Consider the following 27,565-nt stretch of genomic DNA (forward strand, 5'->3'; position numbering starts at 1 on the left):
ATTACATTGATGAGAATAAGAGACAACTTGCCAAAAAGTTACATTATGTTAAATCTTTATAAAGCAGTGATTGGACCTCAGCTAGGGTATTCTATGAATCATATTGTCAAAGCCTCAGAGGCTGTATAAGATATGTAAAAGGTATGGGAAAGAAGAATTTCAGGTCTGTTATGTGGATGGAGAAACTGGGCCTGTTCTCATTACAGCTGAGTTGGTCAAACAGAAATCAAAATTACAAAGTTTTGGTAAATAAGTAGCAATTGTATCCAGTGGCGGAAAGGTTGCTAAGTAGAGGGAACAGATTTTGATTGGTGAAAAAGAGACTAGAAACAAATGTGTGGAAGCGTTTTTTTAAACTCCAGTGAGTTGTGAACTAGAATGGTGGAAGCAATGGAAGCAGATTCAAATTGCAATTTCTAAAAGGGAATTGGATAAGTACTGAAAGGAAACAAATTGCAATGCTGTAAAGAAAAAACAGAGGAATGGAGTGAATTAATTACAGGTCAATCTGCTACAACATGCATTTTATCAGTGTGAATTGGCTATAATACAATAGATAAATTGTGGACGTTGTTTGGATAACACAAACTTTCTACTGAATGAGCATATCGATTTTCTATTTGCGAACTTCAACACAATTTTCTATAGCCGTTTTCCATAGCACGAGGTTACAGAATGTTAGGGACCAGGCCAGACCCCTCAAAACATTTCAAGAAGGAAGCCCAGACCCTAACCTTTCTAGCTCTTTCAAGCAGATGTATAGTGGATATTTCAGGAGAGATGCAGCTGATCTTCGGTTTAAAACAGAAGAGAATTTATTTACAAGATAACTGAATGAAATACAAACAAAAGAAAACAGAATACAGAATAATTTAACCTAGTCTGGATTTTCAGATATCTTAATGATGTAATTCCAAATGTCTGCAACAATCCCCATAAATACTCCTTTGGCAAACAGGTAAAATCAGACTAGGGTTCGTACAGGAAAGAGATATGGCAGAGAGATTCAGCACGGAACACCTTCTTCCACCCCACAGCTCTAAACAGACCGAATGCTAAAAACAAAACCAGAGCAAAACTGGGCTGGGAGAATTGGCCACTCCCCTTTCATTGTACAAGGGTTTTACTTTTAAAAAAAAAACTTGAAAGCCTTTTTCCTGTTTATGGCCTTTGGCAATCTCTTAGCTCTAATTAAAGACTCAAAATCTAGATAAGTCTGCTTCATATAACCCTGGATAATACAACCTTGTTAAAGGAGCAGCATTATCACAACAGGGACATAACTGCCACGTTACACCAGGACAACCTGTAACTCTATCAAAGAATAAGCACAACCCACCAAATGGCTCACTCTTTCCTGGAGCACTCTATGATTTTATCATACAGCAAATATTCGTCACTTGTACAGTAAGTGTGCAAAAATCCAAAATTTTCCCTCATTTGCTGCAAAGAAAATGTGCGCAATATATATTTACGAGCATGTTTGCTGATAAATTCCATTAAGCTCTCATAAAATAGTTGCCACAGTGATTTAGAGGCATTCTTCTTCCATTTTCCTTTGATTCACTAATATTCAACTGTCCCTGTTGTTCATACTAGCACTTCTCTCCATTCATAATGCTAGCCTTTAAATTCCCAATACTATATTTTTGCTCCCACTCAAATCATATTGATGGTCTGCTCTCTCCTTGTTCCCATCTTCCTAGTTGCAACTTGCATCAAAATACTCAGGCCTACTTCGCTTTCTCTATCTGATGCCATACTTCTGAAGATAGAACTCTGCTGCAAATTGGAAAGAATTACAGATCTAGCAATCTATCAGGAGAATTCCTACCTTAATCAGACTTTCATCAATTCTCACAACTTTAGATGAAATAATATTCACCACCAAATAATGTAACAAAGTATAGATATAATTGGAGGCCATAGTAAAGGCACATCATTAAAGCAGGGTAAAGTCACTCCAGCATCCTGAACTTGGCAGTTGTTAATACTGACACAGAACAGCAGAAGTGGAAAGATGCTTTAACTCCTCCGTCATCATCAAAAAGAACAAAATACACATAAAATATTTAAGAAAAAATATGGTGAACATTTAGAGACTACATTTCAATACTGAAAGATAGATGTTTTGCTTCCATTCACTTCAATGTTTAATGTTTTTAGTTTCTCAAACTAATCAAAAAAAATTTGGGTCGTGTGCAGTGCATACAGCAGACCGAAAAGGAGGTTGAACACAGCATGTCACCTTAAAAGTACAATGTACACGAAAGCCGCTTTCATCTTCCCCATTTGCTCATGGGTATTTGTCAAAAAGATGTTGATTTGACCTGAAAATATTGTAGGATTCTGGGTGATAAATAATCAGTAACCAACAGCAACTGTATTTTTATCAAAAATATACTCAGCTAGTCATTTGAAAGCTGTCTTCAATTAAGTAAATGTAGCTTATTGAGAATTTGTGGGCGGCACGGTGGCACAGTGGTTAGCACTGCTGCCTCACAGCGCCTGTAGACCCGGGTTCAATTCCCGACTCAGGTGACTGACTGTGTGGAGTTTGCACGTTCTCCCCGTGTCTGCGTGGGTTTCCTCCGGGTGCTCCGGTTTCCTCCCACAGTCCAAAGATGTGCGGGTCAGGTGAATTGGCCAAGCTAAATTGCCCGTAGTGTTAGGTAAGGGGTAAATGTAGGGGTATGGGTGGGTTGCGCTTCTGCGGGTCGGTGTGGACTTGTTGGGCCGGAGGGCCTGTTTCCACACTAAGTCTAATCTAAAAAAAATGACACTGCTCTTGCAACATTGTCCAATCTGCCATGTCTAGGTAGCTGAGTATTGGAATGTGGCTGTCCTAAATAAACAAATTGCAATAAGAAACTTAAAGACAATGCTCACAAGACAAGCTTTAAAAAAAAAATTATATTAAAGTATTTATTCAATAACATGAAACTTCACATGGATCAAATAATTGCCTGAATGCTTTTCTTGACTAAACAAGTTGAACAGTAGAACAACATGCTTCAAGAAGATTTCCATCTCTAGTTCCACTGAATTCCCCTATTATCAGAAGTAATCCAATATACTGTTTTACAGTCATCAATGCAAAGCAAAACAAGTGCAATGCAACTATGCATTCCATCCACAATAGTGGATATAAAACACACAAATGTTTCAGAGTTGCTTCATGTTTGCATCCCATAAAATTGTGAAACAAGCAATTTGTGTTTTGATTTTTAAGTTTAATTCTTAAAACAAGATCTTGAAAGCCATATACATCAAATCAATGTTTACAAAGATTTACAAGTTATTCATCCATAGAAACATGGCATGGGTGGTTCTTTCCTGAAAGACCAATTGTTTTTCTTTGTATCAGAGCAGGAGGCACACAATGAAGATGAAACTTGAGTAGATTGGTGGGGCGTCAGGGGTTTCAAACATCCATGACAGCCAAGCATAGTAAAACAAGAGTTAGTCAGCTTGAAAGTTAACATATTGTGTGAATTGTTATGCAACTAGCAGCTCCTATCCACGTCTCATGGATGTATCATTTCAACACTAGGAGTTCTGTAAACAAGAATGCTTGATACATATGAAACCCACAACAACCAGGAGGCTACTTCATTCATTATTAATTCTGTGAAGGATTATTCCAGCAGCAACTCAAATGTTCTACATTCAAATATCAAAATATACTTTTAAACGCTCACCATTTAAATATTACTTTGTACACTGATTTATTTTCCACAAAATTGTTTCTCACTGTCTAATCCCCCAATTTAAATTGAAAGAATTTAATGCCTATCATCTCTAGATAGGCAGTACTGATCAACATTTATGGTTCCATTGGCATAAGGGTAACTAGGGATAGTATAAGGCTCAATGATCAGCAAGGCAGCCTGTGTGGAGTCGCAGAAGCTGGGCAAGATACTAGACAAGTATTTTACATCAGTGCTTACTGTGGAGGAGGACATGGAAGATATGGAATGTGGGGAAATAGATGGTGACATGTTGAAAAATATCCATATTACAGAGGAGGAAGTGCTGGATATCTTGAAATGCATAAAAAAGTGGATAAATCCATAGTATCTGATCGGGTGCACCAGGGAACTCGGTGGGAAGTGATTGCTGGGCCCCTTGCTCAGATATTTGTCTCTTCAATAATCACAGGTGAAGTGCCGGACATGGTTGGCTAACGTAGTGCCACTATTTAAGAAAGATGGTAAGGAAAAGCCAGGGAACATTAAACATGTCTGGCATGTGGTTGGAGGGAAACCGGAGAGCCAGGATTTAAATGTATTTGGAAAAGCAAGGACTGATTAGAGATGGTCAGCATGGCTTTGCGCGTAGGAAATTATGTCTCACAAACTTGATTGAGTCTTTTGAAGTAACAAAGAGGATTGATGACAGCAGAGTGGTACACACAATCTATGTGGACTTCAGTAAGGCGTTTGACAAGATTCCTCATAGTAGACTGGTTAGCAAGGTTCAATCTCATGGAATACAGGGAGAAGTAGCCATTTGAATACAGAATTAGCTCGAAGGTAGAAGACAGAGGTTGGTGGTGGAGGGTTGCTTTTCAGCCTGGAGGCCTGTGACCAGTGGTGTGCCACAAGGATCAATCCTGGGTCCACTGCTTTTCTCATTTATATAAATGATTTGGATGTGAACTTACGAGGTAGTGTTAGTAAGTTTGCAGATGACACCAAAATTGAAGGTGTAGTGGACAGCGAAGAAGGTCACCTCAGAGTACAATGGGCTAAGGAGTGGCAGATGGAGTTTAATTTAGATAATGTGAGGTGCTGCATTTTGGAAAACGCAAATCAGGGCAGGAAATATACACTTAATGGTAAGATCCTTGGAAGTGTTGCTGAACAAAGAAACCTTGGAGTACAGGTTCATAGTTCCTTGAAAGTGGAGACGCAGATAAATAGGTTAGTGAAGGTAGTATTTTGTAAGCTTTCCTTTATTAGATAGAGCATTGAGTATAGGAGTTGAGAAGTCATGTTGTGGCTGTACAGGACTTTGGTTAGGCTACTGTTGGAATATTGCGTGCAATTCTAGTCTCCTTCCTATCAGAAGGATGTTGTGAAACTTGAAAGGGTTCAGAAAAGATTTACAAGGATGTTGCCAGGGTTGGAGGGTTTGAGCTACAGGGAGAGGCTGAACAGGCTGGGGCTGTTTTCCCTGGAACGTCAGAGGCTGAGGGGTGACCTTGTGGAGGTTTATAAAATCATGAGGGGCATGGATAGGATAAATAGACAAAGCCTTTTCCCTGGGATGGGGGAGTCCAGAGTTAGAAGGAATAGGGTTAGGGTGAAAGGTGAAAAATTTAAGAGGGACTTAAGGGGTAACCTTTTCACGCAGAGGGTGATGTGTGCATGGAATGCGCTGCCAGAGGAAATGGAGGAGGCTGGCAGAATTACAACATTTAAAAATCATCTGGATGGCTATAGGAATAGGAAGAGTTTAGAGGGATATGGGTCAAATACTGGCAAAAGTTAGGATATCTGGTTGGCATGGATTAGTTGGACCAAAGGGTCTGTTTCCATGCTGTACATCTCTCCGACATATGCCTTGTCCTCTTATGTCATAAAAATGGTCTTGCTTTGGATGAGGCAAATCAAAATTAAATAGAATGTAATACGGAAGTAAAATTTAAGTCCAATATTATAAGGCAATGTTAAGAGTTAAAAATATTTTAAAATATTATATGTAATGGATAAAACCCCAATATGATTACTTCACAATTTGAATATCTGGAAGCAGTCCAAAAACACAAAAAAGTAACAATGTAGCACACTGTCAAGAAAGCTCACAGTATTTCAGGATAGATTGTAAAGAAATAAACAATTGGCACAAAAGTTCATAATTTTTTTTTGGAAAATAAACAGAACTTTTCTTAATTAGGATCTAAAGGAAAAACATCCAACTAAGCACTTTATGGTTATCTTCAGCATCTGAAAAATCCTTCCACAAATTAAGCGTGGCACAACTTAGGATATCATCTTATCCATGATATTAGTACAAAGTTGTAGGACTGTTACATCACGTAGTATACAACATAGGTTGATGTCAGACAGTATTCATACAGAAAATCTCGTAACAAAAATCTTTCTTTTGTTTCACTGGCCACTGCTTATCTCTTGATATCTGTTTCTTGATTTTCATACATCTTTTTCTCATTTTTGCTGCACTGTCTTTTTTTTCATTGTTTCCCACCAGCATTCCTGTTTTTATACATTGCCAATTGGGTGTGTGGGCTCACACCCTTTTAGACCAAATTTATTTTTCGCTGTTTAAAGATTTATGATGGAAGATGACAATTTTGTATTGTGCTGGACAAACAGTTGATGAAAGGTTAGGAAAGGCTGCAAGGAGAGTAATTCAGAGGGAAGATTAAAGAAGAGGACATTGCAAACATGGGAAGATTCAAAAGTGGGAGGGAACAAGTGGTAGAGTTGAGCCTTGAAAATCATAGGATATGGTACTGCTAAGTGGATATGTTCCATTAATATTCTGTGAAGAATGGAAGTTGTGAACGAAACACACAAGGGCAAGGAGGGAAATATATGAAAAGGCACCAATGTTCAAAATCATGTTAGTGGGCCAGGGAGAGAGGATGAGCATTCAGGAAAGTCAGAAAAGTAGCAAGATTTAGCAAGTCAGGTATTTGAAAATAATGATGGCAGGAAGCAGAGCACTGTAGTAGGAAAAGACAGAAAAAGCTGGAGAAACCCAGGAGGTCTGGGAGGCAGCATTTGTGGATGGAGAAACAGAGTTAACGCTGAGTCCAATATGATGCTCATATCGTAACTAGCCAGTGGAGAGAAAATAGTGAATGTGAACACAGCACATTGGCCAACTGAGACAGGATTATATAGAACTAAACTACTGGATTACAACATGTTCTGGATCTGGGCTATGGGAACATTGTTTCCAGTGCATTCTCCATCGTAGATTTGCTTCCAGGGTTGTTGACTATTTTAGGGCATTTTTTGCATAGCTATGCACTCTCAGGAATTTAGAGCAGCCAATTTGTATGCAGCCCACATGAGGTCTTTTGGCTGCTGTATTCACTCAACACTATTCCACTGCTTATTGTTGGATAATTTACCTAAACTGTTTGCTTACATAATAGTGCAACTTCAAGAATAAATCTTTAGGTTCTAAAATGCCAGGGAGGTCTAAAGACACATGGAAGAGCAAACAGATGTTTTTGAACTTTCAGATCGGAGTCATAGCAGTAACAAACTGTAGAGTTAGTTAGCAACAGACAAAAGAAAAAACAGCTGAAGAGATTGCAATAGTGATTTTCAGATGGGGAAAAGCAACCAATTTCTTTGATGGATCAAAAATCGGAGAGAAAAAAAGAGAAACTTGGTCCTCCATCCACTCAGCTTACATGACCACCATATCAGGGCTCATGTGGTCCAGTCTCTGGACCACAAGTCCTGGGTCCTAATCACACTTGATCTAGAAGTGTGTAATAACATGTCTGAATAGATTGATTTGAAAATACTGGCCACCCATGCTAATGTCACCTCAAAATGATCCAATTTACCAACTCAACATTTATGAGGGGAGTAAGCCCTATAAAAAAATACCATAGCGAAGATACATAAAAGTATGGCTCCAGTGGTACACACTGTTGTGTCAGCAGGAGTCAACCCAATCAGAATGGATCAGTATTATCAGCATCATCATGGCTGCATCTTGGATATCCAATAGCCCCATGCGACTGAAAACAATTGAATGAGGAGAGGATCAGGAAGCCTCATTTTGTGCACTTTTTGATTTCTGTTCAACCACCATATAATAAGTGTTTAAAATTGTTCATCAACAGGGTCAAGAGTGACTTTTGTGGTATCAATTGAAAACAGCTTTTGGTCACGACAAACTTTGTGAAAATAAAGGGCCTGGCAAATGGCAGGCCAGTACAGAGTAGGTCAGAATTGTAACTCCCACATAAAGAGCTTCCATCCTCTGACATGAGTAATAATCTAAAGGGAGGAGACAGACATTCTACCCTACACAACATAGCCCAGGATTCCAAAGCCAGTTTAAGAACTCACTACCAAATATGACCTGTTCCACAAGAATCCACTTTTTGCATTCATCTTAAAGCAAGTCTTTTTGTAAAAAAACTGACATGCTCTCATCCACCGTCATTTTTTCTTTGATACTTACAGCTGCATTTACATAAAACTGTAAATATATTAGGAGTCAATCCTCCAGTTGCAGTTTTCTCAAGAGGCATAGAATTCCCAGGTGTGGGAGGCCAATAGGCAAATACCTCAGAATGGGAGGAGGACATCATGGCAGGTCACGGTGATCCAAAGCTCGTTTGGAATTGACTGCCATAAGGAGTGTACTAATGGGGTTGACTGTCAAAACTTTAGCAGCAGTAGTGAATGAATTAAAATAGGAAAGGAGCCTCCTGAAATTACATTTGCAGTAAAGCTTCTACAGAAATCTTTGAAGGTGGAAGAAACCATTGACAAAGTATATAGATTCTGCACTTTAAAGAAACAGGTTTAAAAATACAAATCCAGGAAGCTTTGCCAAACCCACATGCAAATTTAATTTGGGCACAATTGGAACACTGAGGGCAAAGTTGGAAAGACATAAAGACTTAGACCATAAGACATAGGAGTGGAAGTAAAGCCATTTGGCCCATCGAGTCCACTCCGCCATTCAATATGGTTGATGGGCATTTCAACTCCACTTGGCCCACCAGTCTCTGGCTGAAGAAATGTCTCCGCATTTCTGTTCTGAATTGACCCCCTCTAATTCTAAGGCTGTGTCCACGGGTCCTAGTCTCCTCGCCTAACAGAAACAATTTCCTAGCATCCACCCTTGAAAAACTACAGCAGGTTTAGGAAAAAGAGATTAATTACATAAATTAGCTAGAGAAGGTGCGGTTGCTCTCATTAAAGAGTAGGGTGAGAGGAAATTTAATCGCAGTTTTAAAATCATGAAAGGGTTTTGATAAACTGAATGGTCAGATATTGTTTGCAATATCTGACAGGTTGATAAGCAGGCGATGCAGACAGATTGGTAAAGGAAATGGGGGCAACATGATCTTTTTGAAATAAAGACACATTTAGGATTTAGAATATCATTTCTTCAAAAAGGCAGTTGGATAAATATTTGGGAGAAGAAAACATTGTAAGGATATGGGTAAAGAACATGGAGTGAGACTACCTAGAATGCTCTTTGAAAGAGGCAAAGCAGACTCCGAATCAAAATATTCCTACATTATACCATTCTGAGCCCAACTTAAATTAGCCAAAAATCCCAAATTCAGCCTCAGTGCCCCAACACAGGAACATGATTCTCAAAGAAAGCATTTTCCCCAAGGTTCAGAACAATAGACAAGAATAAGCATATTTTATGTTTCATATATTAGCAATGTTCAACATCAACCAGACAACGAAAAAAAATTTTGAAATCAGTTTATTTACAACAGCATGTGTATACCTCCCCCATCCCCTAATCAATATCAACTAGTCCCCAATGATATAAATGCTGAACTTGATTTGTAGAATGAAGGTGAGGCTTCAGTTAAGAAATAAAAACAAAGATACTGCAAGAGATCAGATTATCATATCTATCTCCTCTATGATAGACAAAAGGATTTGCCATCCTGAAAGGTTACCTAAAAAGCTGGGTGTGGTTAAAACAAAAGAGCAGCATGTCCTTCATGGAGTCTGGGCACAAATTATTGCAGGCTTTTCTGAACCTTGACCAGAAACAAGAGAATCTGTTAAGATTTATTATCTGAACTGGAAGGAAATATCACTTTTTAAAACTCTCAAAATAAAATACTACAAAAATTAGGGCTGAACTATATTATCGAGATAACTTTCCTGGTGAAAAATGTTTCCTAATGCATACACGATGCCCACTCGTTTCACGTTGCAGAAGTGTAGATTTGCTCAATGCCTGCATATATACAAAAATATAGTCTATTATCCAAATGCGTAGTCTTTGAAGAATAATTTCTGCTACAGCAAAGCACTGGAAAAGATCACACTAACTCCACTACATTGAGTTCTGCTCATGCCCAGTGAATGTAGAATCGACAGAGAGGATGGCACATTCCCACTTTGGATTTTATTGGTCTCTCTTCGACAGTCCAATATCTGCTGAGTAACGTCAGCCTTGCATTGTGCTGGGCGTGCTCTTTCTATGGATAACCCCAAAATGCAGCTTCCAGGTGCCCCATCTCAATGCCCTGTCTTTTAGCCAACAGCCCTACGTTGATCTCTAATCTCAGCTAATCCTTGCAGTCATATGACTGTTCGTGGCTGTGGACTGACCTGTTTAGGAAGAAAAGCAGAGGGACACAGCAGATTTCTAAACAGCATTCTACCGCTCCACTTGGATACCTTTGAGACCTAATTAAATGTTAAATGATGTCTAATTTATTAGGAGTTCTTTGAAGTAGTAACTTGTGCTATGAATAAATACTGCATGTATTAGATTTTCAGGACGCATTCAATAAGTTACCACATTCAGAAGGTTACAATGGCAAGAGAAACTCAATATTAGGGGTCACATATTGGCATGGATAGAAGGTGGGCTAACAGGAAGCAGAGAATGGAAAAAAAATGTCTTTTTCAGGTTGACTGAATATCACAAGTGGTGTGGCACAGGAGATTGGTGTTGGAGCCTCAACTCTTTACAACTTATATAAGTGACTTAGATGAAGGAATCAAAAGGTATGGTAACTAATGGTGCTGTTGACACAAAGATAGGTAGAAAAGTGAATTGTGAAGACGATATAAGAAGCCTTCAAAGAGATACAAAAAGGTTAAGTGAATGGCCATGGAGCACCATGTGGGAAAGTGTGGAATTATCTATTTTGACAGAAATTTGAAAATTGCATTTTATCTAAATGGTGAGAGTTTACAAAACGGAGCAATGCAGGCAGATCCAGGTGGTCGAATGCATCAATCACAGAAGTTTAGCATGTATTTTCAGCAAGTATGCAAGAAAATTAATGGAATGTTACAGTACATTGCAAGAAGAATTGAATGCAGATGGGACAATATGCCTCAGTTATATAGGAGATATGTCAGACGACATCTAGAGTACTGTGAACGGTTCTGGTCACAATACCTACGGAAGAATGTTAATGTATCAAAACAGTACAAAGTAGGTTTACCAAACTGATACCAGGTATGAGTTGATTGCCTTAAAAAGGAAAGCTAGACAGACTAGGCTTGCATGTGCTGGAATTTAAAAGAATATAGAATTTAGAAGAGGTGACTTACTCGAAGTACAAGATTTTGAGGTATCTTGATCCTGGAAAATGAAAAGGATGTTTTGTGTTGTGGAAGAATCTCGAACTAGGAATGAATTTAAAAATATAGGGTCACCCATTTAAGATAGATATGAGGAGACTTTTCTTTAGTGTTGAAGTCCCTTCTTCAAAAAGGTAGTTGAAGCAGAATCTTTCAATGGTTTTAGGTCAAGGTAGTTAGATTCTTGAATACCAAAGGGATAAGAGATTACCAGAGATATGCAAAATAGAGTTGGTTAAAAGCAGGTCAGGTAGGGCAGGCAATAAAGGGTTGGGTAGTCTACTCTTACTTGTATATACGTATTACAAATGGTTATATTAAGATTGGGCCATTCAATCACCACATCTGGAACTGGCTCCCACATTTTTGTTAAATTCTTGCACCTCCCCATAGGACAATATTACTTATTTAAGATTTTGTTCAGCCTTCCATTTAACAATTAGCTCAGAAATACCTCAAGGTTGTGCACTGTTGCACTGCAATGTTGTAGGCACAACTCCTGTTCTTGATGTTGTTTAGACACTTCTATTCCTTGCCACCAGATATCATAATCCCATTTCTAAAGTCTTCAGATGGGCCTGTACATAATCCAGGAGGCTTCCACAAGATGCAATATTTGTGAATTTAGTTTCTGTCCTTGACACCTCTGATCATGCCTGAGCACTGAACTCTTCTTTGCAGGAGTTTTAGCACATAGTTAGCTGGCAAGTTGTCTAACTGTCAGTAGTTTTAAGGTTGGGGCGAGAATGTTTCTACGGCCAGGTACTGGTACTGTTTTTAAACCAATCCAGCTGCTTCATGGCATCAAATTACTTCACTTCTCTGTATTGTATCCATTTAATTTGCAGCAGTAGCTGGAATACTGGTTTCCTGGTCTATTTCTGTGCTTGTTTGAAACCACAAAATCAACCTTTATTATTTCTTTCTTCAGTCTTTCTCAGATTGCTACACTGCAAAAAGCTTGAAATATAAACTATCCTGCCACGACCAGGAAGGAAAAAAGATGTGCTGGGCCATCTTAAAACTGTACCTTTCTTTATGGGAAAGTGTCAGGAAAAGCAAAAGACTGAAAAACATTTCTGAAATACCACAGAAACATTGTTTCAAAAGGAAATAACATGGCACAGTGTGTTAAAGTTTTAGAGTCTGATTACTGTAACAATAATGTAACAGAAAAGTTCTGAAAAATCCAAGTAATACAACAAGCTTTACCAAACATTGAAAAAAAAATTGCTGAACACTTCAAAGGTGAGTGAGTTCTCTCAACCTCCTAGCCAACATTTGGTCTTCAGTTCTTGGGCGAAACTTGGTGTGAACTGAATATATTTCAAGAATAACATTCAGTAAAGGCCCTCAGTATTCCCAAGGAAGCTTTACAAGTACAAGTTTATTTTTTGTTGCTAATTAATTAGCCAAGAATCTAAAAATTACAACAACTCAGATCACAGAAATCTGTGTAAGCAAGCCATGGCAAGTCACCTGTTATACTGCTAACAGTGAGTGACAAAAAAAAATTGGTCTTATATAGTAGAACAAAACATGACAGACGTAGAGTCACTATACAATCTTACCATTCAACATCAGCTGCTCTGGTTGAAAAAATTGTAGCAGAGAGGTGACTGTAAATAGAGTCACAGCTGTACAGCATGGAAACAGATTCCTCGATCCAATTCGTCCATGCTGATCAGATATCCTAAATTAAAACCAGCCTCGATTTCCAGAGTTTGGCCAATATTCCTCTAAACCCTTCCTATTCATATACCCATCTAGATGCCTTTTAAAATGTTGCAACTGTATCAGCCTCCACTATTTCCTCTGGTTGCTCATTTCATACACGCACTACCCTCTGTGGGGAAAAGGTTGCTCCTAAGGTCCTTTTAAATCTTTCCACTCTCACCTTAAACCTATGCTCTTTAGTTTTAGACTCCCCCACACCAGGGAAAAGACCTGGTCTATTCACCCTATCCACACCACTCATTTTATAAACCTCGATAAAGGTCAACTCTCAGCCTCCAACGTTTTAGGAAAAAATAGCCCCAGCCTATTCAGCCTCTCCCTATAGCTCAAACCCTCCAAACCGTTGCGTCCAGGGATGTGGGGGCTAGGTCAGTTAACCATGGTCAATGTGGGTTTACAGGGATATGGTTGGAGGGGGGGTGGGGGTGGGGGGTTGGGGCAGGCTTGCTGTAGACTCGGTGGACCAAATGACCCCTGTCCACACTGCAGGGATTCTAGGACTGTTTGATAACCTCAACAGCAACTATGGTTCTTTCATTTACTATTCAAAATGAATATCTTTATTCAGAACCAAAACAAATTACTGCAATTGCTGGAAATCTGAAATTAGGAAAAACTCAGTTGGCCTGGCAGCATCTGTGAAAACAGAAACAGAGTTAACATCTAAACCTTAATATAAAATTGTTCTTCAAAACTCAAAGATGAAAAAGTGACAAAATATACATTGTAAAAAAAAATGGAGGAGAAACAACAAACAGATGCAAAAGGTCAGAGCAAGGTTGGAGGACAAAGGAGAATAGATATCACAGAGTCCATAGGACGATAAGGCAACTGGAGTGCTAATGGTTGTGACAGGGAATGGGGAGGGGGGAGCTTCAGAATATTTACTAAAAATAGATGTTAACAGCAGAATCTAGATTGACTCTGCTGGAAGCAAAACCAAGAAAAAGAAAATCACAACCTATGGAAGGCAGGAGAATACAGCTCATTTTCCACTTATGCACTGAGGCTTCTGGACTCAGTTTTAATAACATCAGACCACCAACTCAGTCCCCCATTTTGTCCATCCATTTCCCAGAGCCTGGTTTTCCAAATCAGAGTGGGCTATATTCTGCCATTAACACCTACTACAAGCACTTTTTGTGGACTTCTCTACAGCTATTACCACTCCACTTCTCTTTAGGTCTGTGATACCTATAAATCACTGATCTTGCTCACCCTCCAAGTTTCCGATTACACTTGTACCGCCCCAGCGTTTTTCTACAGTGTAAACTCACTTTTCCACCTTGCTCTTCAGTTGTGAAATGATGTTCATATTGGATTCAAAACAAATATTTTTTCCAATGCTACCAGATTTGCTGAATTTCTCCAGAATTGTTCATTTTATTCAAAATGCATTCCTTCAAAACTAATTGTTTGAAGGAAATTTCAGCTGATTCACACCTCCAGATGATGATCAGTTTGTGTTATTGGATTTACATAATCTGTGGGCGGCACGGTGGCACAGTGGTTAGCACTGCTGCCTCACAGCGCCAGAGACCCGGGTTCAATTCCCGCCTCAGGCGACTGACTGTGTGAAGTTTGCACGTTCTCTCCGTGTCTGCGTGGGTTTCCTCCGGGTGCTCCGGTTTCCTCCCACAGTCCAAAGATGTGGTCAGGTGAATTGGCGATGCAAAATTGCCCGTGTTAGGTAGGGAGTAGGTGTACGGATGTAGGTGGGTTGCGCTTCGGCGGGTCGGTGTGGACTTGTTGGGCCGAAGGGCCTGTTTCCACACTAAGTAATCTAATCTAATTCATAATCAAGCCCTGAAATTCTTTGTGGGCGACACAGTGGCACAGTGGTTAGCACTACTGCCTCACAGCGCCAGAAACCTGGGTTCAATTCCCGACTCAGGCGACTGACTGTGTGGAGTTTGCACAATTCTCCCAGTGTCTGCGTGGGTTTCCTCTGGGTGCTCAGGTTTCCTCCCACAGTCCAAAGATGTGCAGGTCAGGTGAATTGGCCATGCTAAATTGCCCGTAGTGCTAGGTAAAGGGGTAAATGTAGGGGTATGAGTGGGTTGCGCGTCAGCGGGTCGGTGTGGACTTGTTGGGCCGACGGGCCTGTTTCCACACTGTAAGTAATCTAATCTAATCTAATCCTTTGTTATTTTGATCCCAAATATTACTTAAAAATTGTCTGAGAAAACAGCAAATTATTTCAGAGATGTGTTAAACCATCAAGTTTCAATGCCCAGTTCTTAGATTCTTATCCAAGAGTTCTCCCTGTTTCCAAATCCCATGACATAATTAAATCACAAATATATTCAATATGTGCCCCAAATAGAAGGGGGCACATTATCTTCAACAATGAACTTATCCTGCCTTTCCAATGCTTCCAACTCTAAATAAGTCTTCTCTAGTGACACCTGAACTTTCTCTAAAACTTCTAGAATCCCGCTTCGTAATGCACCTAGGTGATTGGCTGCTTCTACTACTATGCAGGAATACCTATTAATAATGCTCAACAAAACTCACCGTGGACAATGACTTCAATAAATATACGTAAATTCTCTCCCCAGCATTACAATATTCTGTAAAGGCTGAATCAATAAGTAAGGATTTGCACGCTATTAATTTTCCAATCACACATTATGACTCCACATGATTGCAAGCAGTTCACATTCGGGACCAAAGTGAGTTTGACCTCCAAATCAAACACTTCAGCATACGATTTAGGGCCAGAAGTAAGCCATTCGACTGAGTCTCCTCTGCTATTTGACAAGATCATGGATGACCTGACTGTGGCCTCAACTCCACTTTCCGACATACCCTCAAAACCCTTTGACTCCTTTGTTAATCAAAAAAAATCCACCTACCTCTGCCTTAAAAATATTCAACAACCCTGCCTCCACAGCTCTCTCGAGAAAAGAGGTCCAGAGACTCAGCTGATGGAGAGAAATTAAAAAGTCTCATCTCCCTCCTAATTTAAGAATCAAGGGTTTCCCAGTTATGTCCCCTAAATCTAGTCTTTCACACAACTGAAAACATTTTCTCAATATCTACTCTATCAAGTCTTCTCAGGATCTTGTAAACTTAAGTCAATAGACGCCTAAACTTTGCTCCTAAGACAAAACCCTCACTTCAGGAATCATTTGAGGGTGACCCTTCTGTGAACTGCTCCATTGAAAGCAGCATTTAAAAAAATATACCTGGAGACCAATATTGAACAGTACTCATCGATGTCCTACACAACAGCAGCAAAACATCCTTATCTGTACATTCCAATTTCTTGCAGAGAATAACATTCCATTTGCCTTCTTACATCTCTTGCTGAACCTACATACTAACTTAGGGACTCTGTACCTTAAGATTTCGGCAATCACTCTCCATTCAGAAATTATCCTGTTTTTCTATTGTTCAAGCCAAAGCAGACAAGTTCACATTTTCTGTCATTGCATTCTACCTGCCAAATTGTTGCCTATGTACTTAACCTATCTTTGCAGACACCTTATATCCTCTTTAAATCATAGACAGGTAGGTTTACTGGCCTGCAGGTTCCAGCACTCTACCTCCCTCCTTTCTGGAGGAGGATGGTTAGATTCATTGATTCCCATTTAAATTGAACTTATCTAGAATCTACAGAATTTAGGAAAACTAACATCTTCTAGCTCAAACATTTGGCTCCTTCATTCAAATTATTGATATAAATTCCAAATAGTTAGGGCCTCAGTTCTGTGGCACTCCACTGATTACACCTTGCCAATCTGAAAATGTCCCATTTATGCCTACTATTTCATGTTAGCTAATCGTTCCCCTATTCATGCTAATATGTTACCTTCCCACAATAGGCTTTTATTTTGTCTGGCAACCATTACTGCAGCATCTTGCCAAATGTCCCTTGGAAATTCAAGTACACCACTTACACAGGTTCCCTTTTAACTATATTATCAGTTTCTTTCTCAAAAGAACTCAAAGTAGTTAGTCAAATGCAACTCCCCTTTCAAAAACCTTGCTGATTCTGTCTGATAGAAATATCAATACAATGACCTCCTTAATACTATAGATTTCAGCAAGCTTACTGGCCTATACTTTCCAGCCTTCAATCTCTCTTTATTCTTAAATATAGTAGTTTTATTCAGCATTCCCCATCTAAAAATGAATTATCCAGAATCTGTAGAATTCTGGAAAATTGAAATCAATACATCTATCTCAGCCATTTACTAAGATTATACGGTGAAGTCCAAACAGGACCTGAATACCTGTCAGCTTTTAGTTCTGGTTTTTTTCTCAGTACATTTTCCTTGGTGATAACTATTTTTAAATTGTTCCCTTTCACCTCAATTTAGTTATTCCTGGGACATTATCGGAATTCTCTACAGGCAAGACATATACAAAATATATATTCATTCAGCTATTTCCTTACTTTCTATTATTATAGCTCATTGCAACTCACCAGAGGAGTGTTCAATTCACTTACGCTGTAGAAACTCTTACTGTTTTCACATTTCTTGCTAGCTTTCAACTGCACTATATCTGTTACCTTTTAAGAAATTCTTTGTTGCTTTTTACACTATCAAATCTTCTGACCTTGCATGAATCTTCAAGTACTGTACATGTTTTCTTTTACATTGGTACCAGTTTGAACCTTAGTCACGGTCGGTACACGATTCCCTGCAGTCTTTCGGAATGTAATACTCTGTCTGGCTAAATGTTATGAAGTATCTCTTTAAATGTCTGTCACCTGCATCTCTACCTATTCCTTGGTCTAACTTCCCAGTTCACTTCAGGGTTTCATAACAAAACAAGTCTTAAACCCACTCTCCTCCCCCCACAAACTGAATGCAAAATTAAATTATACTAAAATCGCTGCTACCTTAGGGCACCTCCACGAGGTCATTGCACATTACTGTATATAGAATAGACTGCCCACTGGTTCAATCTGGAACTTGCTACTCTAAGGAACACTTAAAAAGCTCAATGAGCTCATCTTCCAGGCTACCTTTGCTAATCGGATGGAGTGTATAGTTAGAGGTCTTTAAATGATGCCCATAATGGACTTAAACTTTATTTCTTCCAACTAATTCCATTTTATCCTGGCTTGATGCCCTTCTGACAGGTCCCAAATATTCAGTTCCCAAACCTTAGCCATTGCTGAGATATGGCTATAAAATGTCAATCAGACCACACATATTTGAACGTAGCATTCATAACAAAATGGATCAAGTTAGGTGCAATAAAATTATTAAAATCATAAGTAGATTCCTCGAAAATGGATCACAATAACCTTGCTATAACTTTACATTAGAAATATTACTAACATTATCTACTTGTAAAAGAGTCGCACAAAAATATGAAAATTAAGAGTTTAGCGTTGAATTCTTCATCAATTAGGCTTATTTCAACAAAATCCTAGAAATGAAACTCCACAACCTGGATACAAATATAAAGAACTCTGTTCATCAGAAACTTAGTGAGTAACGAATATCAAAACTCACTGCAAAAGCCTCCAGTCATCCTGGTTATATGCAAAATTGGAAAGAAATTGCTCCAATTGAGATAAAACATGCTGGGGTCTGCAAATAATGTACCTGCAGAGACCTCATATAGCTCAATATCTTGATCCAAACATCCGAGACGATTCCTAACAAACACTTGGTCAGAATTTCAAGTCTAAAATATCGGATCTGTAATGAATGCTTATCATGTACCAGCCCTACACGGAAAATAAATTACAACTGTGTAACAATAACAGTTCTAATTCTGACCCACGCTCCCTTAGGAGGACAACTCATCACTGTGGGCATAGGATCACCTTTTAATTTTACAATTCTAAAACAGTTCAAACATGCTATTAGCTTGTAAAAACTGAGCTGAAGTCCCAATCAAAATAAGGGGCTTAAATTCGACAAATTCCAAGTAAACTCATGATCTCAAATGATTTCTTCAGCATTCACTGAATGCTTTGAAGGGTTCTTGTGATGCAGTGGTAGTGTCACTGCCTGTGAACCAGGAAGCTCAGGTCTAAGTCCCACTTGTTCCAATGGTAATAACATTTCCGAACAGGTTCATTAGAAACTATAGTGAATGCCTTAAATTCCAAAAAAACTGAATACTGTGTGAAGACAGATATACTGATCCTTAACTCAGGCTGACTTAAAGACATAGCTAAGTGCTGGTGGAAATGAATTCGACTACAGGTGGAATCTTTCCAGCCCTTGAACAACATTAGTACTGGTGAGCCAGTTGGGAGAATAAGGTGAGATCAGCAGAAATGACATTCTCAATGTCAAGAGGAAGAGGTCCGATTCTGCAACCATGTTTTGAACAGCGAGGCACGATTCGCACTGGTGAGCAGAGAGGGGCATATTTGCATGCCATTATTACCCCCTCACCTTTAATTTTTCCCCATTCTCCTAAACACCAGATGGAAACCAGACAATCCCTGAAATGACAGTCAAGAGTAGGTAGCCAGAAGCTCACTTGCTCCTCTGGGTCTCCATCTTGAGACAGCAGTCCTCAAGATTTCAGGACATATTTCATGGCCAGTGACTACTAAACGCCCCTTTCATCCAGAGATGTTGACAGAGACATACCAACCACTCCACACCTGAGCTCTACATGCAAGACTTCATTTCAATGTGCAGAAGTGCTATTATCCTTATGCTGGTGCCAGGAGAGTGTGAGTGTGAGTGTGTGTAGGAACACTGTCGCACATCACGTTTCCTTGCTTGCTTTCTTAGTGCTCATTGCCTTTGCACCTACTTGGATGGTCACACCACCCCTCCTTGCCTTGCCTTTATGCACACTGCCCCCTCAGTCAGAGCAGAAAAGGATCACATTATTTGTATACCTAAACAGTAATACATTTACAGAAGTGTACTGTATGTAAAATGAAATATAAGCTATGCCACCTATGTGCCCTGAGAAGCATTTGTTTTAGGTTACCCTCCTACAACATGCAGTGAAGGGGACCTCCTGGCTGGCAGCGTTTGACGTGTACAGTTGGGCTTTAAAAGGGGTAAGGAATCTGGTAACATGAATACTTCTGCCTCTGATGAAAGAAAATATGACAAGAAGAATGCCATAAAAGCAGGGCTCAGATGTAAAGAGGCAAGCCCCAGAAAATAAGGCAAGAAATCTCACTAGGGCTAACAAAGAGAAACCTTTCATGATTTGACTCTTAGCTGATTTCTGATAAAATTCAGTCCAATGGTAGTGATCCTATATTGTTATATGGTGCAGGAGAAAGACACTCCATGTAATGCAACTACCTTCACTGTCATAACAGCATCGGCTTGTGCATTCAGATCACATTGAATAGCTTAGAGCAATTACATATTGCGAAGAAGACCAATAAATGTTTGTATAAATGTGTTTTAAATACAAAACTTTAAATCATTTGATGTTGGCAAAACAATAAACTGTTGAAGAATAATATTCAAAGTTGGTATTTCATTAATGCATTATGGCTCATTGTTTCTCAATTCGGGTTTCAAACACAGTAAATTTGTAAAACCAGAAAAGCCATAGTTGGCTGAAAAAACAAAGTTATTAACGAAGTGTTTTTTCCTCAACGTCCACTTACACACAAGAATTGCACACTCCCTTCAATTCCAAGAATAGTCACAATTACGAGAATTTTGTTCCAGCTTTGTTAAGACAATGAAACATACCTTCACTTCATAGCATCAGCACATACATAAAGTAGGCATTCCATAAGGCAAGATGTGGTGCATACATGGTAACTTATGAAGCGGAAGGCGTGTACCAGACCTTTAAGAGAGAATGAATGCTGTTCTGAACTGAGAGCTGACAAACACCCGTCATATGACTAGATAGCAGTCTCAGTGTGTACTGGAAAACTGAAAATATGCAACATTTGGCTATGAAATAGATACCAGAGTTGGTTGCCATTATGACAATTTAAATTTAACCAGTTCAAATTATGCCCTAGGATACTAAAATCCAATCGAGTTTGAATTTATTGTTTTGCCAACATCAAACCAATGAGACAATCTGATGTTGGGCATACGAAAAAAGGCTGGCATTTTGAAAATCAGAGAGCAACTGCCATCGAGAGAGAGACACCCAAGACATTGAAACACACTATCAAAAGATACTTTTTCCATATGAAACATCCTTACAGTAAAAAGACAGACGACAACCCAGGGACATCTTCATCTGAAAGGAGAAAAACAACGAAGACGACAGCTGCTGTATGGTTTTGAAATTAAGTTGATGCAATTTTAACAAGTGTTTTATTGGAACAGTATATTGTTACAGTTGGTGGCAGGTAAAAAGCTGTTAAGAGAAAGGGGGGCTTAAAGTTATGAACAGTTGTTATTTAATGTTTACTTTTAGAATTAAAATAGTGGATTTTGGGGAGCTCTGTCACTCATTTTAACAGATTACAAGGCAAGGTGAGCTTTTCTGGGCGTTTGATTTAATTAACAGAGGGCTTCACTGTTAACAGTAACACACCCATTTATTACTTTAGTCAAATGCAATTCCTAACAGCAAGGTCTGACCGATATTTTTGTATGATGTACAGAAGTACTATTTTTCTTTGAATATCATAAGGTTTTTCAACTGCCAGAGGACCATCAATGCATGAATAAATGTAATGACAAGCAAAAATAAAAATAGAGTAAATACATTTATATTACCGTACCTCATCTACACTGTGACAATACTACGGCTTTAAGAGGAGTGCTTTGACTTTGTTTTAAAAAAATGAAAAAAAAAGGTTGAGATTAGAGGTGATGACCATTCTATTTCAAAGGCCAGAGATCAAACAGCTTCCGAGGCCTTGGGGTTTATTCCCCCCAGGTTGGAACAATAGAAACAGTCTGAATGGGTTGGGTCAAACTCAAGCACAAGGATTTTTAGTTTTACAGGAACAGTTGCGGAGGTCTTGAAGCTGCAGTACATTTCTCTGTTTCTCTTTCTTGAGTTTTCTCCTGATAATTTTCCTCCTGGGTTGGAGAATTGCCTGAGATTCAATCTATTTTGCTGAATTAGCCTTTTGCCAAGGGTGTGTTCATGAGATGGTTTACTTTATTGAAACAGTTATTGTTTAGTGGTTAAATACTCTTTTATGCTGCTATGCTTTCCAATAACATTATTCCAACCTCTTTCTTTTATTGCAATTTAACTACAGTGTATGAATAAAAGTGTGACTTCCTTCAAATGTTAGTTTGACCAATCAAATCACATTAAGACAATACCTGGCACTTACCCATAAAAAAGGAAAACATTCAGGTCTGGACCATTTTCTGGAAATAATGTGACGGGAATTTGCCTGGTCCATAACAACTTGCCACTGAGCAACTTTATACATTCATGTCTGTTTATATTAAAATGTAATGCCAATAAAATGCAAATATTACAAAACCAAAATACTTGAATTAAATGTTGATCCCATTTAAGACTGGCATACCCACCAAAATTGATTGCGCTGACCAAACATTGCTTAGAGTACAAACTAGGCACAATGACAGGAAGGCAGCATTTCCACGGATCTCAAAATTATCAATGATGAAACGCAACAGGAACAATAATTTGAGAGAAAGCAGAGGAATACTGGAGAAACACCACCAGAAGAGAAAACAGTTATGAAAAAAGTATGACCACAAACATATGCAAAAGATCAAAAGGAAAAGTAAAGTATTTGGAACACAAAATTTGTGAACATCCATTCACATTGTGTAAATTCAATTTACTCTTCCTATTACAATCGCAATTCACAAAGCTACATACCAGAGTAGGGAGACTCTCATTTAGAGTCAAAGTCATACAATGTTGAAACTTGTCCATACTGACCAGGTTTCCTAACCTGAAACTAGTCCCATTTGTCTGCATTTGGCCCAAATCTCTCTAAGCCTTTCCCATCCATGTACCTCTCCAAATGTCTTTCAAACATGTCCATTGTACCCACCTCTACCACTTTCTCTGACAGTTTGTTCCATATATGGTCCACCCAGTGTGAATAGGTTGCATCATCCACTTGGCACTTCTGGCTACAGATTATTACAAATACTCCTGTTTATCTTTTACAGGGATGTCCTGGGTTCCTTCATCATTGAGGATGGGGATATTTATGGAGCTGCTCCTCCACTAAGTTGGTTAATATCCATCATTAATCATGACTGATGTGGCAGGACCACAGAGTTTTCATCATTTTGCCAATTAGAGTACTGCACTTTAACTTGCAGGGCACAGATATAATGTTTTCAAAGTACTTATATAGTTAAAGACCATTCTTTCAATATTGGAGGTGCAGGGAAGGGTTTATTTGATCATAGTTTTTAGATACTAGGGATAAAATTGAAATACTTTCTTATTTAAATAAAGGGAAATCTAGGCAAGGGAGAGAGAGAAATTTTGCCGCAAGCAAAAAAATCAATACGCAATGTGGAAATGATGTTTAACCAACACCATTTCAAGATGTTGCAATACAGGTCATCTCATTCTTAAAATTACTCCCATAAGTTACATTCTGCTAAAGTTGCATAAGTTTGGAAGGCAAAGATCTAATTACTAAATACCTGCATGGTCTTCATAGTTCAAGTGAGCTAGTTATAAAAGATGGCTTGCCCGCTTCAATAAAGTCAACTGATATCATGGATAGGTAAAATAATCCTATCAACTAGCTGAATATATCTTGACTTTCAATGTTTTTAAGGTGGTCAGTTGATACTGGTTCTAGGTATGAGACTGCATGTCAAAGTTTGTTTGATAATACTTCTGAGAAACACCTTGAAACATTTATAGATTTATAAAAATGCAAACTGTTTAGAAGTAGATATGGAAGAGTGAAGCTATATTGAAGTTAGGTAGAAGGTCAAGAGACAGTTAACATCTTTGGTTGTTATCGAAGAATATGACCCCAAGCTAGTTGAGATACGAGTGATTAGAAAGATGCCTTTCCAGAGATAAGCAACAGTTCAAAGAGCTGAGCAGGCTGGTTTGACTATCCGGTCAATTAGCATCATCTTGAAGCAGTAAGTATAAGAGTTTACTTTGGGTACAAGGTATTTCTTAATTTCATGTTAGCTGTAATATTAATTGGCATGACAGAGTATGCTCATTGGTCTGTGGCAATGTCAGCTTTATGGTTAACACCTACAACCTGTTTTACGAATGGTATTAAAAGGTACTGAATATACCTGCAGTTTATTATAGTCCCCAGTAGGCTGGCATGAATTCTAACCTGCTTATTTCTTTGGGATGATATTACAGTCAATCATACTGTAATTGTTCAACAAAAGACGTGCTCTTCAAAGCTGATTTCAAACCAGACTTCAAACCAGACCCTTAAAAAGAATCACTATTCACAGACAGAAGTGTGACTCAATTGTCCAAGATACTAAAACTAGAAACAAAACACCAGACATTGTATCTTTTATTTTGAAAAGTGGCATTATCTAGATTAGTTCAGATGAAATTACATAACAAATAATTCTGTCAACAACAACTGGAAAATTGCTTTTTTTGGAAGATCAAATATTTTAGACATTTGTGGAAGCTGCAAAGAAGTTTGCCATTTCTTGAATAGGCAGATTTTTCTCTTGACTATGTACCATTTGTTCATGAGTGAATACAAAGGCTAGTCATCATTAATTTGAGTCAGTAACCATGTAAAGCTGCAGTCCAGATTCACTTACCATTCAGTTTATCCTATCACTGTGTCCATGCTTGCATCGATGACGCAAACAAAATCAGGAATTACTGTGATAAGAACTGGAGGAGTTTGGTTTCCATAACCATGCTCGTACACATATGCATAATGCCATGTTTTTAAAATGAATTGTTACTACTTCACTACTTTAAGTGATGCAAAAAAAATTGACTACATAAAGCCTGAAACTAGAGTTATGAAATGTACTCTCAGCAAGTGATACTTATAAAAGGGACAATGGAAAGTCAGTACAAATCAAGATCGAAGGAAAACAAACTGATGGGTGAAAAATATTAATGGTGCTTTACCAGTTACATAGGAGCATTTGTGGAGAAAAACTTTTCTCCAATTGTTTATTACTCACACCGCAAAGCCTTTCTGAAGAAAATGTTGAAGAACTGTGTGTACCTCCACTACACTAAAATATATTGCTGTTCGAGAACTGAACATCGTTAGTAAACATCTTAAAGAACATAGCTAAATTCACCACTTACTTTTCCAAAGCTTTTAACATCTTAGCAATCTCTTTTCAAAAAAAAACCTCACCTGTGAGTTGGTATTTGCGGCACAGTCACGACTGGAACTGCAGCACGTCGCTCTTCAAGGAAGTTTTTAATTTTTTTAGTTTTCTGTTTAGATTTGACTTTGGTCTTTTTAGGTGATACTTTTTTCGGACTGTCACCATCACAAACATCTTTTTCCTGCTCCTCTTCCACTTCCTCAGTCTCATTATCACCCAATTCAAGAATATTTTTCACTGACCCCGGTGGGGAGTGGATATCACAATATGCAGTTTTCCGGACACTGAAAGTTGTCCCATTCGCACTGGTTTCTCGTACTGGTTCCATCTTCATGTACAAACCAGTCCTCTGAGCACAAGTCACATGGAATGCCGTATAACAATTAGCTTTGTGACACTGAATAGATGCTCCAGCACCCTTCTGTTTGCAAATATAGCATATTAATTTCCATCGAGCAGAAGGAATATTCTCTATGCTGTCTATTGGCTCCAAGAACACAGTATTAGCAAAACAAACCTCTGGTATCCACAGAGCACAAACTACATGGGCCCATCGGCCATCATCTGTCTGTTTAAAAGCACCACCATTATTTGGACACAATGCGCAATCAACAGGCCTGGAAGGAGATTGTAGGCAGCAGCGGCAAAGCCATTGTCCTTCTGGAATATATGGCACTCCATAGCACTCCTGATGTACAGCAAGATTGCAGATATCACAAAATAAGATCACATTACTATTCTGACACTCACCATCCATACAAATACAACAAACTGCATCTTCATCAATTAGAGATTGGGGATCACCTTTATTCCGGCTTTCAAAATAAGATTCTTTTTCCAATTTATCCATGAGGCACTCAAATGTCTCTTGGGACACTATACCAATCACATCACTCTTACGTTTTTCATTGATCATTTCTAGCCATGCATAATCCTCCTCATCCATATCGTACTCAACTTCACCATCCAATTCTTCCACTGATTTTTCAATATATCTGTAATATGCTGATGATAGGGGTGGGGCATCAGGAGGATTATAATCAATAATTCTAAAAGAAGGTTGAGGTAATTCAACAGGCGCCCCAGCCGCATGTTTAGAGGCTGACTCTTTCCTTTTGTCTTTGCAAATTGTTTTTTTTGAGTTTGAAGGAAAGAGAGGTTGCTCACTATTTTCTTTGTTACTATTACATTCTGTAATTTCTTGGGCAGTCAAGTCATCTTCCGTGATAATCTTTAAAGTATCAAATATGCTAATTCGGTGCAGTCTCCCATCAATATCTACCTCAACCATTCGTTGTGCTTGAGCGTATGTTAATGTTTCTCTGCTTGGTGAGCATTTAAGACCATAGGGAGATGGAGAACGACGACCTCCGCAGCTATTTCTCATCTTCCTCTGTGGTTTTCGCATCATCTGCTGACAATCTGTAAAGCAGTAATAACTGTGTTAGAACGAGTTCATTTTGGAGGCATTTCCTTGGCAATAACATTCTTAAAATGCATTTAACACTGTACTCAATTTCAGACATTCTTCAGTCCTAATCTATGAGTTCATCATTATATGGAGAATTTCAGCCAAGTAATTTGATTTTTATGAATTTGGAGGAAGCCTCAGAACAAGCGTTGTGCTTTTGCTATTTTTTTCTCATGTCTGGTAGTTCTTCCATTTCCCCTAAAATTGGGATAGAAGTGGGGTAGGCAATAACAGAAGGTGGCTTTTCCAACCTGACTCCTTCTTTGTCTGGAGATTTCTCAGACTTGGCACACGAACCTCTACTAGTCCTCAAGGAAAGTAGAGATTTCCTTTTTGTTACAAGATTGTTACATTTCTAAAATAGAAGGACAGCAGCACAGACCTCGCATTGCTTGATGAAACTAATGATTTTGACTATTGGGATAGCTTTTAGTTTATTGGTAATTATGGAACTCTGCTAATTGTTTTCTATTTATTGCCAACAAACGAGACAACCTCCACAGAAAAAAAAAGGTTAAAAAAAATGCATTTAGTCCCTTTGAAATTTTGATGTGTGAAACAGTACATGAGAAAATTTCCTCAATAAATTGAATCATTTGACTCAACAGCAAAACACTGCTTATACTAGAAATGTAATACAAGTAAAAAAAGATGGAAACACTCAATAGTCCAAGCACAATTTATAATCAATAGCCTTCCTGATGACCAGCATTTTGCTTTATTGGTAAATTAAGTGTCCAATGTGCAAGTCTACCACATAAATAAGATGTTCAAAGCTACAGAGCTATCCAAAATCTCCAAGCCCTGCTTATCTGTCCCAAAAACGTGTTCTACTTGCACTTGTATTATTTGCTGATGTGACCTATTTAGAT

General features: G+C 38.5%; 1 protein-coding gene across 2 annotated transcripts in view; it reads right to left on the reverse strand.

Annotated features, from left to right (window-relative positions):
• LOC132828191 (bromodomain and PHD finger-containing protein 3-like) overlaps positions 1 to 27,565 on the reverse strand; it is an 85,831-nt gene that overhangs the window by 51,955 nt on the left and 6,311 nt on the right. For both annotated transcript variants that reach the window (XM_060845132.1, XM_060845133.1), the window contains exon 2: positions 25,249 to 26,644. In XM_060845132.1, the coding sequence (XP_060701115.1) occupies positions 25,249 to 26,633 (1,385 nt within the window). In that variant the 5' untranslated portion in view covers positions 26,634 to 26,644. The remainder of the gene's footprint in view (positions 1 to 25,248; positions 26,645 to 27,565) is intronic.

This window comes from Hemiscyllium ocellatum, chromosome 26 (assembly GCF_020745735.1).
Source record: "Hemiscyllium ocellatum isolate sHemOce1 chromosome 26, sHemOce1.pat.X.cur, whole genome shotgun sequence".
In the NCBI taxonomy this organism is placed as follows: Eukaryota; Metazoa; Chordata; class Chondrichthyes; order Orectolobiformes; family Hemiscylliidae; genus Hemiscyllium; species Hemiscyllium ocellatum.